Genomic DNA, 19,550 nt, shown 5'->3' with positions numbered 1-19,550 from the left:
AACCCTATCTTTACAAAAAATACAAAAATTAGGTGGGCATGGTGCTGTGTGCCTGTAGTTCCCAGCTACTTGGGCAGCTGAACCAGAATAATTGCTTGAGCCTGGTAGGTAGAGGCTGCAGTAAGCTGTGATTGTGCCATTGCACTCCAACATGGGTGACAGCAAGATCCTGTCTTGAAAAAAAAATTATCTTCGAGATTACGAAGATTACTAGAATGCCCTGACTTGTATATCCTTCTGAGTTATCTGCACTTTTCATTGTTTTACACGATTTTACAACTTTGCAAGTGGAAGAAAACTAATAATAATGTAAGTAATGATTCCTGCCCATAGAAATGCAAATAAGTTTAGTCCTGATCAAGAGCAACTAATCATTGGCCTGTATATCTCGCACAACTTTTCTATTTATAAATTCATTCCAGCCTTCATGACTGTTGACATATGTCTGTGTCCTTTCCATTCTTGTTTGAATTGTTATAACAGCTTACTAGTTCTCCCATTAATTAATAAGTTGAATAAAATCTTTGGCAGAGTGATAATGGCCATAGGGAGAGGAGACTTCTGCTTGAGGAAAGGAGAAGGAAAAGTAAAGAGGACTTTGTCTTGCAACCTGGTAAAATAAACACCAAGAAGACTCCTAAAGCCTCCCATCCCAGGCTCTAGCTCTTGGACAGCATTTCTAAACCCACCTTGGGCCAGAAGGGGACCTACTACACTGAAAAAAAAAAAGACCTGGTCCTGGCAGGATTCCTTACCTGCTGACTGAAGATCCCTTGGTCTTTCAGTAAACAGCAGCAACAGCCAGAAAATAGCTGCCACAGGCCTTGGGCAAGACCCAGTACTGTACTGGTTTTAGGAGTGACCCAACACAGTACCAATGGTCATGGTCACAAGACTGCTTGCATTAACCTTTCCCCAACTCCAGGCAGTTCAGCGCGAAGAGGGAAACTCAGCTTGTTTGGGGGAAAGTAAGGGAAAAAAATAAGACTCTGCCTGGTAATCTAGGGAATTCTCCTGGATCTTATTTAAGACCACCACGGCAGTACCTCTATAAGAGTCAGAGCACCTCTGCAAGAGTCACAACATTACTAGGCTTGGGGTGCCCCCTAATGCACACATGGCCTCAGTGACCGGATTTAGATAACAACATTTAATTCCCTTTGAGTATTTGCAAAGCCTTCCCAAGAAGAATGGGTACAAATAAGCCCAGACTTCAAAGATTAGAATAAATATTCAGATATCGATGAACAGCCGCAAGCATGAAAACCATCCACAAAAGCATGGCTTTGCTAAATGAACTAAGTAAGTAAGGCACCAGTGACCAAGTCTGTAGTGACAGAGATATGTGACCTTTTAGACAGAGATTAGAAATCGCTGTTTTGAGGAAGCTCAACAAAACGAAAGATAACACAGAGAATGAATTCTGAATCATAACAGATAAATTTAACAAAGAGACTGAAATAATTAAAAACAATCAAGCAGAAATTCTGGAGCTGAAAATTGAATTGACAAACTGAAGAATACACCAGAGTTTTTCAACAGCATAACTGATTAAGCAGAAAAAAATTAGTAAGCTTGAAGACAGGTTATTTGAAAATACAGTCAGAATAGTCAAAAGAAAAAAGAATAAAAAATAATGAAGCACGCCTATAGGATCTAGAAAATAGCCTCAAAGGGCAATAAGAGTTATTGGCCTTAAAGAAAAGGTAGAGAGAGAGAGAGAGAGACGTGTGTGTGTGTGTGTGTGTGAGAGAGAGAGAGAGAGAGATCAGGGTAGAAAGGTTATTCAAAGAGATATTAACAAAGATCTTTCAAAACATAGAGAAAGACATCAATATTCAAGTACATGAAGGCTATAGAACACTAAGCAGATTTAACCCAAAGAAGACCACCTCAAGACATTTAATAATCAAGCTCCCAAAGATCAAGGATAAAGAAAGGATCCTAAAAGCATCAAGAGAAAAATAACAGATAACATATAAAGGAGCTCCAATATATCTGGCAGCAGATTTCTCAGTGGAAACCTTACAGGCTAGGAGAGAGTGGCATGGTAAATTTTAAACTGCTGAAGGAAAAAACCTTTTATCCTACAAAATTATATCCCATGAAAATATCCTTCAAACATGAAGGAGAAATAAAGACTTTTCCAGATAAACAAAAGCTGAGGGGTTTCATCAACAGCAGACCTATTTTACATGAAATGCTAAAGGGAGTTCTTCAATCTGAAAGAAAAGAATATTAAAGAGAAATAAGAAATCATCTGAAGGCCCCAAACTCTCTGGTAACAGTAAATACACACACCAAATACAGAATATTATAACACTGTTAAGTGTGATATATATATTACTCATTTCATATCTTGAGTAGGACCACTAAGAGATGATCTAAAAAATAGTAACTACAGGCATGGTGGCTCATGCCTGTGATCTAGCGCCTAGACAGGGCAAGGTGGGTGGATTGCTTGAGCCCAGGAGTTTGAGACAAGCCTGGGCAAAATAGTGAAACCCTGTCTTTACAAAAAATACAAAAGTTAGTTGGTCATGGTGTTGCGTGCCTATAGTCCCAGCTACTTGGGAGACTGGGATGTGAGGATTGATTTAGCCCAAGAGGCCGAGGCTGCACTTAGCCGTGATTATACCATCACTCTCCAGCCTGGGCAATACAGTGAGACCCTGTCTCAACAACAACAACAAAAAAACCTACAGCTTTTTGAGACATAGTATTATAAAATATAGATAGAAAAAATAAAAAGTTTAAAAGTTGGGGGATGAATTTAAAGTGTAGAGTTTTTATCAGTTGTCTCCTTGCTCTTAACTCCTAGCAATCAGAGTTAAGTTGTCATTGGTTTAAAATAATGGGTTATAAGATAGTATTTGCAAGGCTCATGGTAACCTCAAGCCAAAAAATTTACAATAGTTCCACAAAAAATAAAAAGCAAGAAATTAAAACATACCACCAGAGAAAATCACTTTCACAAAAAGAAAGACAGGAAGGAAGGAAGAGAGGAGCACAAAGAACTAGAAAAAAACAAAACAAAACAAATAATAAAATGGCAGTATAAGTCCCTACTTATCAATAATAACACTGAATGTAAATTAACTTAACTTTCCAATCAAAAGACACAGAATGGCTGAATGGATTGGAAAACAAGACCTAACAATCTGTTGTTTACAAGAAATACACTTCACTTATAAAAACACACACAGACTAAATAAAGGGATGGAAAAAGATACTCCATGCAAGTGGAAACCCAAAGAGTAGCAGTAGCTATACATATATCAGAAAAAATAGATTTTAAGACAAACACTATAAAAAGAGACAAGGAAGGTCATTTTATAATGACAAAGGGATCAATTCAGCAAGAGGATATGACAATTGTAAACATATATGCAACCAACACTAGAGCATCCAGACATATAAAACAAATATTATTAGAACTAAAGAGAGAGACAGACCCTAATATACCAATAGCTGGAGATTTCAACACACCACTTTAAACATTGAACAGATTCTCCAAACAGAAAATTAATAAAGAAACATTGAGGCTGGGTGTGGTGGCTCAGGACTATAATTCCAGCACTTTGGGAGGCCAAGACAGGTGGATTGCTTGAGGTCCAGGAGTTTGAGACCAGCCTGGCCAACATGGTGAAACCCCGTCTCTACTAAATATACAAAAATTAGCTGGGCATGGTGGCGCGTGCCTGTAATCCCAGCTACTCAGGAGGCTGAGGCAGGAGAATCGCTTGAACCTTGGAGGTAGAGGTTGCAGTAAGCCAAGAATGTCCTGCTGCACTCTAGCTTGGGCAACAAAGCAAGACTCTGTCTTAAAAAAAAAAAAAAAAAAAAGAAACACTGGACTTAATCTCTATTACAGATCAAATAAATCTAATAGATACTTATAGAATATTTCATCCAATGGCTGCAGAATACACATTCTTCTCCTCAGAACATGAATCACTCTCAAGGACAGACGATATGTTACGCCACAAAACAAGTCTTTACAATTTCAAAAAACTGAAATAATATATATCTTATCTAACCTACAACAGAATAAAACCAGAAATCAATAAAAAAAAACTTTGGAAATGATACAAACATATGGAAATTAAACAATATGCTCCTGAATGACCAGTGGGTCACTGAAGACATTAAGAAGCAAATTAAAAATTTCTTGAAGCAAATGAATATGGAAACACAAAACACCAAAACCTATGGGATAGGCAAAACAGTACTAAGAGGAAAGTTTATACTAATAAGCACCTACATCAAAAAAGTAGAAAAACTACAAATAAACAACCTAACAACACATGATAAAGAACTAGAAAAGCTAGAGAAAATCAAGCCTAAAATTAGTACAAGAAAAGAAATAAAGATCAGAGTAGCAACAAATGAAATTAAAACGAACAAAAAATAATATGAAAGATCAACAAAATGAAAAGTTTTTTTTTAAGAAAGATAAACAAAATTGCCAAATCTTTAGCCAGACAAAGAAGAAAAGAGAGAATACCCAAATAAATGAAATCAGAGATGAAAAAGGAGACATCACAATTATACCACAAAAATTCAAAGAATCATTACAGACTACTATGAGCAACTATATGCCAATAAGTTGAAAAACCTAGAAGTAATGGATAAATTCCTAGATGCATACAACCTACCAAGATTGAACCATGAAGAAATCCAAAACCTGAATACAGCAATAAGTAATGAGATTGAAGCCATAATAAGTCTCCCAGCAAAGAAAAGAACCAATAGTTTCACCACTGAAGTCTACAAAATATTTAAAGAAGAACTGATACCAATCCTACTCAAACTATTCTGAAAAACAGGGAGGAAGGAATACTTCTATACTCATTCTACAAGGTTGGTATTACCCTGCTATTAAAACCAGACAAAGCCACATCAAAAAAAGAAAACTATAGGCCAATATCTGATTAACATTGATGTAAAAATCCTCAACAAAATGCTAGTACACCAAATTCAGCAACATATTAAAAACATCATGCATCATGACCAAGTGGGATTAATCCCAGGGATGGCAGGATGGTTCAACATATGCAAATCAATCAATGTGATACATCATATATGCAGAATGAATGACAAAAGCCATATGATCATTTCACTTGATGCTGAAAAATCATTTGACGAAATTCAATTGCTTCATGATAAAAACCCTAAAAAAACTGGGTATGGAAGGAACATTCCTCAACATGATAAAAGCTATATGCAACAGACCCACATCTAGTATCATACTGAATGTGGAAAAACTGAAGGCCTTTTCTCTAAGACCTGGAACATGACAAAGATGCTTACTTTTACCACTGTTATTCAACATAGCATTGGAAGTGCTAGCTAGAGCAGTCAGACAAGAGAAAGATATAAAAAGCACCCAAATTGGAAAGGAAGAGATCAAATTATCCTCCCTTGCAGATGATACAATATTTAGAAAAACCTAAAGACTCCAACAAAAAACCATTAGAATTGATAAGCAAATTCAGTAAAGTGGCAGGATACAAAATCAACATACAAAAATTAGTAGCATATCTTTTTTTTTTTTTTTTTAGATGGAGTCTTGCTCCATCACGTAGGCTGAAGTGCAGTGGTAAGATCTTAGCTCACTGCAACCTCTGCCTCCCAGGTTCAAGCAATTCTCCTGTCTCAGCCTCCTGAGTATATGGGACTATAGCCTGCCACCACACCAGGCTAATTTTTGTATTTTTAGTAGAGATGGGGTTTCATCTTGTTGGTTGGGCTGGTCTTGAACTCTTGACCTTAGGTGATCCAACCTCTTTGGCCTCCCAAAGTGCTGGGATTACATGCGTGATGCACCACGCCTGGCCAATTAGTAGCATTTCTATATGCCAACAGTGAACAATATGAAAAAGAAATTAAGAAGGTAATCCCATTTATAATAGCTACAAAGAAAACACATAGGAATAAATTTAACCAAAGAAGTAAAAGATTTCTATGATGAAGTATAAAACATTTTTGCAAGAAACTGAAGTGGACACACACAAAAAGGAAAGACATTCCTTGTTCATGGATTGGAAGAATCAATATTGTTAAAATGTCCATACTTCCCAAAGCAATCTATGAACTCAATGCAATCCCTATCAAAATATCTTCATGGAAACAGAAAAAATAATCATAACATTTATACGGAACCACAAAAGACCCAGAACAACCAAAGCTATCCTGAGCAAAAATAAAAACAAAACTAGAGGAATCATGCTACCTGACTTAAAATTATACTACAGAGCTATAGTAGCTGAAAAAGCATTTTCATCATGGAACTAAAAACAGACACATAGATCAATGGAATAGAATAGAGAACCTACAAGCAAATCCATGTATGGACAGTGAGCTCATTTTGACAAAGGGGTCAAGAACATACATTGGGGAAAGGACAGTCTCTTCAATAAACGGTGCTGGGAAAACTGGATATCCTTATGCAGATGATTAAAACTAGATACCTATCTCTTGCCATATATAAAAATCAAATCAAAATGGATTAAAGACTTACATACTTAAATCTATGACTTGAAACTATGAAACTACTAAAAGAAAACATTGGGAAACTCACCAGGACATTGGACTAGGCAAAGGTTTCTTCAGTAATACCCCATAAACACAGGCAACCAATGAAAAAACAAACAAATGGGATCATATCAAGTTAAAAAGCTTCTGTATAGCAAAGGAAACAATCAAGAAAGTGAAGAGAATGCAACGAATGGGAGAAAATATTTGCAAACTATGCATCTGAGAAGGAATTAGTAACCAGACTATATAAACAACTCCATAGGAAAAAACATACAACAATTCAATTTAAAAATGGGTAAAAGAGCTGAATAGATGTTTCTCAAAGGAAGACATACAAATGGCAAACAAGTACATGAAAAGGTGCTCATCATTATTGATCATCAGATAAATGCAAATCAAAACTATAATGAGATATAATCTCTTCCCAGTTAATATGGCTTTTATCCAAAAGATAGGCAATAATGAATGCTGGTGAGGATGCGGAGAAAGGGGAACACTTGTACGCTATTGGTGGGAATGTAAATTGGTACAGCCACTAAGCAGAATAGTATGGAGGTTCTTCAAAAAACTACAGACAGAACTACATATGATCCAGCAATGCCTCTACTAGGTATATATCCAAAAGAAAGGAAATCGGTATATTGAAGAGATATCTGCACTTCTATGTGTACTGCAGCATTATCAACCTGAGTGTCCATCACCAGATGAATAAACAAAATGGGGTACACATATACAATGGAGTACTGATTAGCTATAAAAAAGAATGAGATCTTGTCATTTGGAACAACATGGAAACTGTAGGACACTGTTAAATGAAATAAGCCAGGCACAGAAAGACAAACTTTGCATGTTCTCACTTATTTGTGGGAGCTAAAAATTAAAACAATTGAACTCACGGAGATAAAGATGGTAGAATGATGGTTACCAGAGGGTGGAGAGGGTGGGGAGGGGGAGTGGGAAATGGGGATGATTAATGGGTACCTTAAAATATAGTTAGATACAATGGATAAGTTCTGACAGCACAACAGGGTGATTACAATCAGCAATAATTTGTTGTACATTTTAGAATAAATTAGGGAATACAATTGGAATGTTTGTAACACAAAGAAATGATGAATGCTTGAAGTGATGGATACCCATTTACCCTGATGTGATTATTATCCATTGTATACCTGTATCAAAATGTTTCACATGCCCCATAAATATATCCACTACTATGTACCCCACAAAATTAAAATTTTTAAAAAGTCTTCATTTGGTAGTATCTTGTAAGAGACTATGGATGTTAAGTTGTTGGTTTTTTTCTCTCCAAATTTTGGGTGTTTTGGTTCCTAAGTATTTAAAGCCTTTATTATTTCTTTTTCTTCTCTGTCCCTCATTTTATATCCATATTAGGGACTTAGATCAGTTTTTTTTTTTTTTTTTTTTTTTTTTTTTTACATCCAATGTCTAAATTATCAGTGTTTAATGATTTTTATGTATCAGTTTAATCTTTTACAACCTGGCATTTTTTGCAAGCTATCATTGAGCCAGTGACTGAATAAACAAATATGCACCTAAAAAGTTTACTTATGATGAGGAATCAAAGAATTTATATCAAAATTCAACTCTGCAAATGGTTGTAATGAGAGCCCAATGAATGAAGAAAAAAAAAAAAGATGCAAAATCATGAGAAAAAATAGGAAGGTTAATACAAATCAACTATTTGCTTGACCAATCTGTCTAGATTTTAAGACTCAAAGTGATTCTCTTAAGAGGTAATTTTAAGCCAGGCAATTTATTTAAAGCTATCTGATGAAATTGGTAAGACAAAAATAACTTCTGAGCAATGAATTTCTTGCTAGTCATTTGAGAAAAGTGCATTGTCACAAATGACAGAATCTTAATGATAGCAGAATACTTTAGTCACAGGAGAAACTCTATTAAATTCCTTGATGGATATACTCAATGGCACTTACACTTTCACAAGAAAGCAATGCTGAAAATCTATCAGAATAAAACAACACATCTTCCATATGTTACAGCCTATCTCCAAGGACAGGAAGTAGAATATATATTTGGAAAATCATTAATGCAAAAGCCTCTTGTCTTACCCGTTCATCTGTTGAATGATGGGAATAATTGATGAGACCAGGGATGGGCTGTTCACCGTGTGCCATGACAACAGCAGGACTGGTGTAGAATGGATGCTTCTAATGCACAACACATAACAACTATGAATATAGTGACAGGAAAACATGAAACTATACAAACAAAATGACTAAAAAGGAAAAAAGGTAAAAACAAATGGAAAAATGAAATGCTAACATTTTCCAAATGTAGAATGACAGAATCAGCTTAGATTTTAAATGCCATAAGCTTCTCTCCTAAGATTGAAATTTATGGCACTTCTTACTCTTTTAATTCAGAGTAAAGGAAAAGGAATATATAATGATTTAAAAATGCACCTATTTCACCAATTAGTTTCATTAAAAAAACACACAAAACTTATATACTTACTAGCCTTAAGTAAGCACTTACTGGGTCACTGAATGGATACTTCAAAAGGATTTCTCAATGATTCTAATCTATATGTTGTTAAAAAAATACCTCACTATGCTCATAGCCAAAATAACTGGATAATCCATAAAACTCTGAGAATTACTTCATATAGCAATTAAATTTTCAATCTTTATGCTCTTAATGAAAAATCATCATCTCCAGAATTGATATACTACTTTCTGAAGATATTAAGGCATACTAGGTGGACTTTAGTAGGTATGAAGAATAAACCATGTTCTATAACTTTAAGACAGTTAAATTTACTCAAGTAACTCATGGTAGTATATTTACCCGTGGAGTTGTCCAAAGAGAATTTGTAATACTTTGGTATTGTCCTAATATTTATTACTTTATTAAATTAAAGATGCAAATATATCCATTTCCTATCTTTGCCACTAGGGTAATTTGGGTCAAGCAATATTTGAATAAGTTATTAGTTAAGAAAAATTCAACAATTGCTGAAAAGCTTTGTCCCTTTAAAAATCTTTATTAATCTTTCCCAACTAATTTCTTGAATCATCTAAGGTCTTTTACCTTCAGTTTTCTGTTCCTTCAAGAATTTGTGAAGTTTTGATATTTTGAATATATAAACCTTATATATTTAATATGTCCACAAAAATGACATCTCCAAAGAGTTCTAAAATGTCACATTGTATATCATTGTAGCTATTACTTCAATAGGCAACAGCTCATCAGTAATGCCTCAGAACTCAGAATAAATTTCAGTGCCTTCAAGGAATCTATATCAAGAAGGAAACATAGTAGTGAAGTGTCATGGACATCCCAGTTATTTTTTTTAGGGTTCTCTGAAGAAGTATTAAATGTAGGGAGGGATGTGATAGAAAACAGATGAAACCAGTACATTTACCTGTGGGTCCTTTAGGCCTCTTGAGTATCTCTCATCAGGCTTACCTTGGCAGCAATGGCTGCTGCAGTTATATGTGATGAGGAACTATCTTCTGTTGAAGCAACACCGCTGTCTTTCTTCTCTTCTTCCTCTTCCTCACATTGAACCCCTTTGTCTTCTGTCTGTTTATGGGGGCTGGTAGTAGGAGGAGGGGAAAGAGGGGGTGGTGGGGAAGGCAAATCTTCAAGTTCATCATGCACCTCCTTTACTTTTACAATAGCATCACGTAAAAGGTCAATGGCATGAGGTAGAGCTGGCAGTATGAATTGAAAGCATTCCTGTATGCAAGAGAAAGAAAAAAAATTAAGATGAAGCACTTTTGTAATTATATAAGATGGTGGCAATCAAATTGTTTTGTGATTTTGGATCTGCATTTCCCTCCATCAATCTCAAGAATGAATCATATGTAAAACATTGTCTTAGCAATATGCCATGAAGTAAGCATAACATATATTACAGTATTCTCCATAAGCTAAGGAACTACAGTGCTATAAAAACATACACTCTGCTGACTGTTCCTTTTGCCATGCAAAAGCTCCTTAGTTTAATTAGGTCCCAGCTATTTATCTTTGTTTTTATTGCGATTGCTTTTGGGTTTTTGGTCATGAACCCTTGTCTAAGCCAATGTCTAGAAGTGTTTTTCCAATGTTATCTTCTACAGTTCTTATAGTTTCAGGTCTTAGGTTTAAGTACTTAATCCATCTTGAGTTGATTTTTGCATAAAGTGAGAGTTGAGGATCAAGTTTCATTCTCCTACATAGGGCCAGCCAATTATCCCAGCACCATTTGTTGAAAAGGGTGTCCTTTCCCTACTTCATGTTTTTGTTTGCTTTGTTGAAGATCAGTTGGCTGTAAGTTTTTTATTTTGCTTCTGGGTTCTCTATTCTGTTCCATTGATCTATGTGCCCATTTTTACACCAGTACCATGCTGTTTTGGTGACTGTGGCCTTACAGTGTAGTTTGAAATCAGGTAACGTGATGCCTCCAGATTTGTTCTTTTTGCTTAGTCTTGCTTTGGCTATGCGGGCTCTTTTTTGGTGCCATATGAATTTTAGAATTGTTTTTCCTAACTCTGTGAAGGATGATGGTGGTATTTTGATGGGAAGTGCATTGAATTTGAAAATTGCATTTGACAGTATGGTCATTTTCACATTCTTGATCCTGCTAATCCATGAGCATGGGATGTGTTTACATTTGTTTGTGTTGTCTATGATTTCTTTCAGCAGTGTTTTGTAATCTTCACAATCTACACATCTGACAAAGGACTGAATTCCAGAATCTACAACGAACTCAAACAAATCAGTAAGAAAAAACAAAGAAACAATCCCATCAAAAAGTGGGCTAATGACATGAACAGGCAATTCTCAAAAGAAGATATACAAATGGCCAACAAACATATGAAAAAATGTTCAACATCACTAATGATCAGGGAAATGCAAATCAAAACTGCAATGCAATACCACCTTACTCCTGCAAGAATGGCCATAATCAAATAATCAAAAAACAGTAGATGTTGGCATGGATGTGGTAAACAGGGAACACTTCTACACTGCTGGTGGGAATGTAAACTAGTGAAACAGCTATGAAAAACTGCAGAGATTCCTCAAAGAACTAAAAGTAGAACCACCATTTGATCCAGCAATCCCACTACTAGGTATCTACCCAGAAGAAAAGAAGTCATTATTCAAAAAACACACTTACACACACGTTTATAGCAGCATAATCCACAATCGCAAAATCGTGATCAAATGCCCATCAATCAATGAGTGGATAAGCTATGATACATCATAGTATACTACTCAGTCATAAAAAGGAATGAATTAACAGCATTTGCAATGACCTGGATGAGATTACAGACTATTATTCTAAGTGAAGTAACTCAGAAATGGAAAACCAAACATCGTATGTTTTCACTGACATGTAGGAGCTAAGCTATAAGGACGCAAAGGCATAGGGATGACACAATGAACTTTGGGGACTTACGGGAAAGAGTGTGGGGGTTGAGGGATAAGACAACAAATATGGTGCAATGTACACTTCTCAGGTGATGGGTGCACCAGGATCTCACAAATCACCACTAAGGAACTTACTCATGTGACCAAATACCACCTGTACCCCAATAACTTATGGAAAAATAATAAAAAAAAGATTGAGGACAGGCATGGATGGTCAGATTCAGATTCTCTTAAAAAAAAGAAAAGCATGCACTGCATTTTTTAAAAAGTAAAATTTCAATATACAACTTGGTAGTTTAAAGATGCATTATGAGAAAGACAGAAAAGATAGGAAAGAAGCCCAAGAGTTTGAAACTGCAGCGAGCTATGATTGTGTAACTGCATTTCAGCCAGGGTGACACCGTGAGATTCTGTCTCTAAAAATAAATAAATAAATAAATATATTCTAAAAACTTGTATACTACCCTCTTTTCCATCCCTTCCTCCCCAAGAGAAAACCTACATACTCACACACATACACATTTAATTCTTGGGTTATTTCTACAACTCTTAAATGATTTATGCAAAAATCCTGAGGAAACTAGGAGCCCTCCATTCCTTGTTTCCAACCTCCTGAGTCAAGACCATTTCTTGATGTGATTCATGCCAAACACTGAAGACACTGTTGTATTTTGGATGGGTCAAATCTACTTAATCTTTTTTTTTTTTTTTTTGAGACGGAGTCTCACTCTGTCACCCAGGCTGGAGCGCAATGGCGCCATCTCGGCTCACTGCAACCTCCACCTCCCGGGTTCAAGCAATTCTCTGCCTCAGCACCCTGAGTAGCTGGAGCTGGGATTTCAGGTGCTCACCACCACGCCCGGCTAATTTTTTTGTATTTTTAATAGAGGTGGGGTTTCAACATCTTGGCCAGGCTGGTCTTGAACTTCTGACCTTGTGATTGGCCCGTCTTGGCCTCCCAAAGTGCTGGGATTACAGACGTGAGCCCCAGCGCCTGGCCAAATCTACTTAATCTTTAATCCAAAAGTAGAGAGAAGCAACTGGGGGCCTTCAGTGCAGAAAGTGGGCTCAGGAGGCTAAGTAAAGGAATATGAATGTTGATATCCAAGGCATTCAGGAACTTTTACACAGGTGCAAGAAACTTACATCAAAGTGGCCACAAGATTGTTTAATAGGAGACAGACAAATGAAACTCTATGTTTACTGCTAGACACCAAATCTTTGTGTGAAATCTTGAATTTATGGGGAGGGAGGGTAGCCTGTACCTGTCTGTTATTTTTCCTAATCCCGACCCCTCATTCTTGAACTGCAGGAGACTGAGCCCCTTTGGGCTTCTGTGACCCTACCACTGGGGAATGTTTATTTGAAGGTTGATGTTGCTATACTGTCTACTTCTTTTCCCATCTTCTAATCATTTTTCTTTTAAACACACATGCTGACTCTTTTCCTATCCCTTCTCCTTTTCTGGGGAAAATACAATGAATAAATAAAGATTTATTGGTACTGAAGTTGTTTAAAAAGAGGCAGGAAAGAGGTTTCATATTTTTAGTTAGAGCAGGGCAGTAGAACTAACAACCTATGTGGGAATCAGATTATTTTGTCCAGAGAGCTAAAGTTCTAACTACCATCATAAAGTATAGCTAGGTAACATCGTACAGCATGCAAAATATAAAATAAGCTTGTAAAGAGCACTACATAAAGTTAATATAATCTGCTGCTGAGGTGCTCACTATTATCTATAATATATCACCAAAAGAGAATAGGTGAGAACCTAAAAACCAGAACATAAGGCCAGATATATTTGCAGAATAGGTGGAGGTCTTTCTCTTTCACATTTGAAGTAATAGCTTAAAATCTAAGATGTAAAAAAAAAAATCTTAAAAATTTTTGGAGGGTTACATAATATCGGGAAAGATGCCTAATCTTTTGGCCTATCTGTGTATGGCTCAATCAGTTTACTCGTTAAAGATTGTGTAGTAAAGAATTTAACCTTGACCGAGGAGAGGTCTGGTCTTTACACTCAGCTTCTGGGAGTGATCTCTAGGTCCTTGGAATTTCATGCCTAATAGGAATGTCTTTGTTGCCTATGGACTTTGGGCACCAGAGACAGTCTAACAATGTTAGACTGCAGTTCAGGAATGAGGGGAAGGGATCACGAAAAGAACAGACAGGTCTAGGCTACCCTTCCTCTCTCTCTATTAATTCAAGATTTCACACAAAGCTTTGGTGTCTAGCAGTAAACATGGAGTTTCATTCATCTGTCTATTAAACAATCTTGTGACTACTTTGACATAAGTTTTTGCACCTGCATAAAAGTTCCTAAGTGAATTGGATATATATTCACATTCCCTTTCTTGGCCTTCTGACCCTACTTTCTTTCTTTTTTTTTTTTAATGGGGTTGGCGGGGGGGACGGAGTCTCGCTCTGTCGCCCAGGCTGGAGTGCAGTGGTGCGATCTCGGCTTGCCTGAGTAGTTGGGACTACAGGCGCCCGCCACCACCCCCGGCTAATTTTTTGTATTTTTAGTAAAGACGGGGTTTCACCGTGTTAGCCAGGGTGGTCTCGATCTCCCGACCTTGTGATCCGCCCGCCTTGGCCTCCCAAAGTGCTGGGATTACAGGCATGAGCCACTGCGCTCGGCCTTCTGACCCTACTTTCTACATGGAAGGCCCCCAAGTGCTTCTCTCTACTTTAGGATTCAAGATTACAGGTCAGCCACACTGGCAGTAAGTGTTTGAGTCCCAGTAAAAGCTCTGGATACCAAAGACTCAGGTGAGCATCCCCAGCTGGCATTACTCCATGTGTGGTATCACAAACTGATGCCAGAAGGGTGGTATGTCCATGTCTCCAAAGAGAGAGGACAACAGAAGTTCCTCATTTGTTACTTCTGTTAGACTCTGTCCTATGCACTTCCTCCTTTGGCTGACTTTAATCCGTATTCTTTCCTTGCATGAACAATAATCATGAGTATAACAGCCTTCTGTGAGTTCCATGAATGCTAGTAAATTACTAAACTTGAAGGTCATTTTAGGATCTCCTGAATTTGCAATTAGGGTTAGAAGTGAGGGCAATTTTGTGGAGTACTTGACATTTGTAGGTTCCTATTTTTTGCAGTTGGCTAAAACTCCTTACAGTTGGTGTCAAAAATAAGATTTTCTAGAAAGACCCTGATTCACTGAAATAAATGGCTTAGGAAGTGAAGAGAGGGTGTGGGATGATGAACCTTTGATCACTGAATGAAGGCAGTGTCAACCACAGTATGGAATTGCTTCTGTACTGATTAGTTAATGGAGATAATTCCCAAAAAGTTGTCTCACTGGATGCATAAGGAGATGAAGAATATAAAGAAAGAAGCTAAACACACAATCTCTTGGTTATTGTTATCTATGCTAGCTAAAATGAAAGTAAGGGATACAATCCTACTCTATATGAATGGGAATAGACTGTGCAGGAGGAACTTGCTAAACTAGTATTACCAATGGCAATCTGAATTAGCACAGTGGCCAAACCTCACAACTCTTTAAAAGGTGGAAAAGTTTGGGCATAAATAGAGAGAAGGAGGAATGGTAGCTGAGGGTAAAGGAATGAATGGATAGGTTATGCAGTAAGGGAAATAATACTGCATTGGTATTTCCAAAGAGGTTCAGAACAAGAGATGACATTGTTTCTTAGCTCAACTGTAACAGATGCTTGAAAGAGTGGTCATATGTTGCTGAGACTACTCCTATTTTTGGAATCCAATAAGCCTGCAAACCTGATTAGCATCATTCTGGGAGACATTCTGGTCTGTTAATGTCTGAGAAGGACTCTAAGAATGTGCCAGTATCTTTTGACTTTTATTTTTTAGGTTATGGCTAAGTGTATTGGGAAATTCAATTAAAGCCTCCTCAGGATATAATGTCAATAGAAAATGACTGGCTTGAGGAAGAACTGCACTTAGGTAACCATCAGCTAATTTCTATGATATATAGTTCTGTACAAACATATCAATAGTAGTTTTGGTAGTAGATTAAGGTGAGAAATTATTGAATTTATACAAAATTATGAAAATGTATGCAATGGCTTTAGTGGATGGATTAGCTATTTCTCTAAATCTAATCATACCCTACACTGCCTCAGCCAAATCTTAGGCATATTCACACTGATACTACTGCTGTGTCTGTCACATAAATGCCATAGTAAATATAGATGCCCAGACAAACATGACTGTGTTGCTGTACAATAAAAAAAGCCTCGGCCAAAGGCCAGGGGGTAGCTTGTAGAGCGAAGAATTAACAGTACCCTAAGAGAGTCTGAGGGTAAAAGTGGTTGCCCTTAACTAGTTGGAGGAGATCTCTAGGTCCTCAGAATGTCATGTGTGACAGCAATGTCTTTGTTTACCTGATGGCTTTGGTCACCATACAATCTAACAATATGACTTATGATTGGGACTTTGGGCCACATGGTGTCAGTTCTGGAACGTACTGGAGACTAATGCTATCAATCCAATCTCTGGGAAGCACTAAAGACTAAAGGTCATTCATATGGGCAAAATATGATGAACTGCAACAACAACAACAACAACAACAAACCCAAACAACAACAACAACAACAACAACAAACCTCTGGACATTAAAAACTCAGGTGAGCTTCTCTGATTGGCAATATTAAAAGTATATTATCATACACGAATGCCAGGAGAGTAAAGCATTCATGACTCTATAGGGAGTGGACAAGGGAAGCTCTGTGTTTGGTAGTATTCCTGGATGTTGTCTTATGCACTTCTTCTCTTGGCTGATTTTAATCTGTATCTTTTCCCCATAATAAACCATAACTTGTAAGTGTAACAGTTTTTAGTGAGTTCTATGTCTTTCCATTGAATTACTGAATCCAAGAGTGACTTTGGGAATCCTGCAACTGGTATCAGAAGTGAGGGCAGTCTTGTGGAGTGCTCCAACTTTTTGGCTGGCTAACTTTCACAGCTGGTCAAAATCTCTTACACTAAAATATTAATATGTCCAGGTGATTTACCTGAGATCCTTTCTTGCTACCTGGCAGGTTAATTATGAGCGTTTTCCCTCTGATTCCACATACAGGCCTGAAAGAAAAGAGAAAGTAGATGAATACTAAATTGCAATGAATGTCTGGTTTAAATACATTAACAACAAAGAACAATCATTTTACTTTACATGTGAACAACTGTTTTAGGAATAAAATTGTTATCTTAAGACATTCACTGCTTGCTATACAAATTAGGCATTCTGGTTGAAGTTTTTACATTATGGTTAGTATGGCAAATTGGAAAAAATGTACTGAATGTGGAATCAGAATAATTTACCTACTTTTAAGTAATCTGACCAAGTCTAATTGCCTATTTTGTCTAACTTCAGCTTCTTCATATTTTATACAATTGTTTAAGAGTTTGAGATAGTGTATTAAAAATGCTTAGTGCTATTTATGTTCAAAAGTCTAACACAAAAAGCACTTAAGATTTAGATTCAAGGTCTTGCTTGTCAGGAAGTCTATAAGTTTTAAAGTAAAACAAGGTTTTTCACAAGTGAATGGCAGAAGGGAAGAGGTTGGAGAGCTCATTCATTAATAGACCCATTGATAATCGCAGGCATTTTATTTTATTTATTTATTTATTTATTTTTTTTGAGACAGTCTTGCTCTGTCTCCCAGGCTGGAGTGCAGTGGTGAGATCTCGGCTCACTGCAAGCTCTGCCTCCCAGGTTCACGCCATTCTCCTGCCTCAGCCTCCTGAGTAGCTGGGACTACAGGCGCCCGCCATTGCGCCCGGCTAATTTTTTGTATTTTTAGTAGAGACGGGGTTTCACCGTGGTCTCGATCTCCTGACCTTGTGATCCGCCCGCCTCGGCCTCCCAAAGTGCTGGGATTACAGGCGTGAGCCACCGCGCCCAGCCAATCGCAGGCATTTTAAGCTAGAAAAGTCTTTCAGAGATAATTGTCAATTTCCAGGCCACATTTAAACTAACTGGTTAAGAAATATAAAAAATGGAAAAGCAGTGGAAGACTGGAGTCAAGGATCAAAGGCCTAGATTTCATATGAGAGCTGGAATTATGCTGTCATTGGCTGGCTGTGCTACTTTGATCTGGTAACATTATCTCATTTTCATAATTTGAAAACAAAGAGATTATGCTATTTTTAAAATTTTACAGTATTTTTAAAGTAATGTAAGAATACTCTTCCCTGAACGTCTTGAGATTTTCTTTAACCACTCTTATTCTTTGAAATAAACTAAAACTGTCCTATATTTTATTACTTTTTCTTCTTGTCCTATTTACGATCTGAAAGAGAAGATTGCCATTTATTTACAACTTGCCATATATACAAAACTGTTTACTGCTGGCCTTCTTCTTACTAGAAAAACTATTCATTGTTTCATTAAAAACTTTAAGGCTATTTTATGACCTTTAATCTTAATGATATTTCTTCAAAATGTGTTTTAGTTCTGGCAGTCAGAATTGGATAAAGTACTTTAGTGACATAATGGCACTGGGTAATTATATAGTTCTTAATATGTTCCTGTTTACTTGGGAATTTTGTTTTTCTTTCCAAACTAAAATGCTACATTGTACATTTTTGTCAATATGATAGCTAATTGATTATATCACCAGTAATATGATTGGAATGTCATCAATATTAAGTTCTCTATTTTCATGTAAGCAAATCTAGCAATTTACTGAATAAATCTAGAATTTTAACTAAGAGCACAATAACCCCTTGTAGAATACAGTATTAGCTACATCCAGAAGTTTGTAGCACCTTTCCTTCTAAAAACTAGAAATATTATCATAACAATTACTGCATATTATCCTCCCAACATTACTATGAAGGAAAGACAAATATAGTTACCTACAAAATATGGACAAATAATTTGGAGTACAAAGAATTTGATTAATACATGGCTCTGGGATCTTTGTAACTTTATACAGTAAGTTCATCCCATCCTGTGTTTATTAATGTCCATGAACTCATCCTTACTGACATCACTGTGACAATTTTATCACATATTATGAAATGTGTTGGATTTTATTTTCCAAGAAAGTCGTAACTCCCTCGATTAGAAGGTTAGTGGCAAGTGAAAACTTAGTTCATTCTTTTTATTCCAATTTTTGGTAATCAAATCCAGGCTTTTTATGTCTCCAATAATCCTTCACTTGCTCTAGGTTGACATGCTAGTAGCAGTGCTAATATAATCAACAGTTATATCCAAACCACTATGTTTCTGTGTGTGTGTTTATGTATGCATATGTGATATAATTAAAGGTTTTGCTATATAGCCAGGAGATTACATTTGTTACTTCCCATCAATTTTTTTTGCCTTTTATTTTGGCAAAACATGAGATCAGAGATAGATTTATTCTTTCTCATTTCCCTGAGCTCTTTGAAGTGTTTAAAAATTAATTTTGAGATATACTTTTTCACCTACAGAATGTCCAGAGTCACTGCAAGGAGAAAGTACTTCTCTTCTATATAATGCTTTAGGATTAATAAAGTATTTTCACAAACATTATATCATTCAATAATTTAAAACCTATAAGCTCCAAAGTTTTAGCATATTCCAATATTTATCAAATAGCTAAAGATCTGTACTAAGTATTAT

At 36.4% G+C, this 19,550-nt stretch overlaps 1 protein-coding gene across 3 annotated transcripts in view; it reads right to left on the bottom strand.

The window, feature by feature from the left end:
- GPHN (gephyrin) overlaps positions 1–19,550 on the bottom strand; it is a 740,280-nt gene that overhangs the window by 260,471 nt on the left and 460,259 nt on the right. For all 3 annotated transcript variants that reach the window (XM_007987015.3, XM_073011087.1, XM_073011088.1), the window contains exons 6-8: positions 16,954–17,020; positions 9,994–10,266; positions 8,634–8,732 (exon numbers count right to left, since the gene is read on the bottom strand). In XM_007987015.3, the coding sequence (XP_007985206.1) occupies positions 8,634–8,732; positions 9,994–10,266; positions 16,954–17,020 (439 nt within the window). The remainder of the gene's footprint in view (positions 1–8,633; positions 8,733–9,993; positions 10,267–16,953; positions 17,021–19,550) is intronic.

Source organism: Chlorocebus sabaeus, chromosome 24, assembly GCF_047675955.1.
Source record: "Chlorocebus sabaeus isolate Y175 chromosome 24, mChlSab1.0.hap1, whole genome shotgun sequence".
NCBI classification, from domain to species: domain Eukaryota; kingdom Metazoa; phylum Chordata; class Mammalia; order Primates; family Cercopithecidae; genus Chlorocebus; species Chlorocebus sabaeus.
This window is presented reverse-complemented; position numbering and strand designations above follow the sequence as displayed.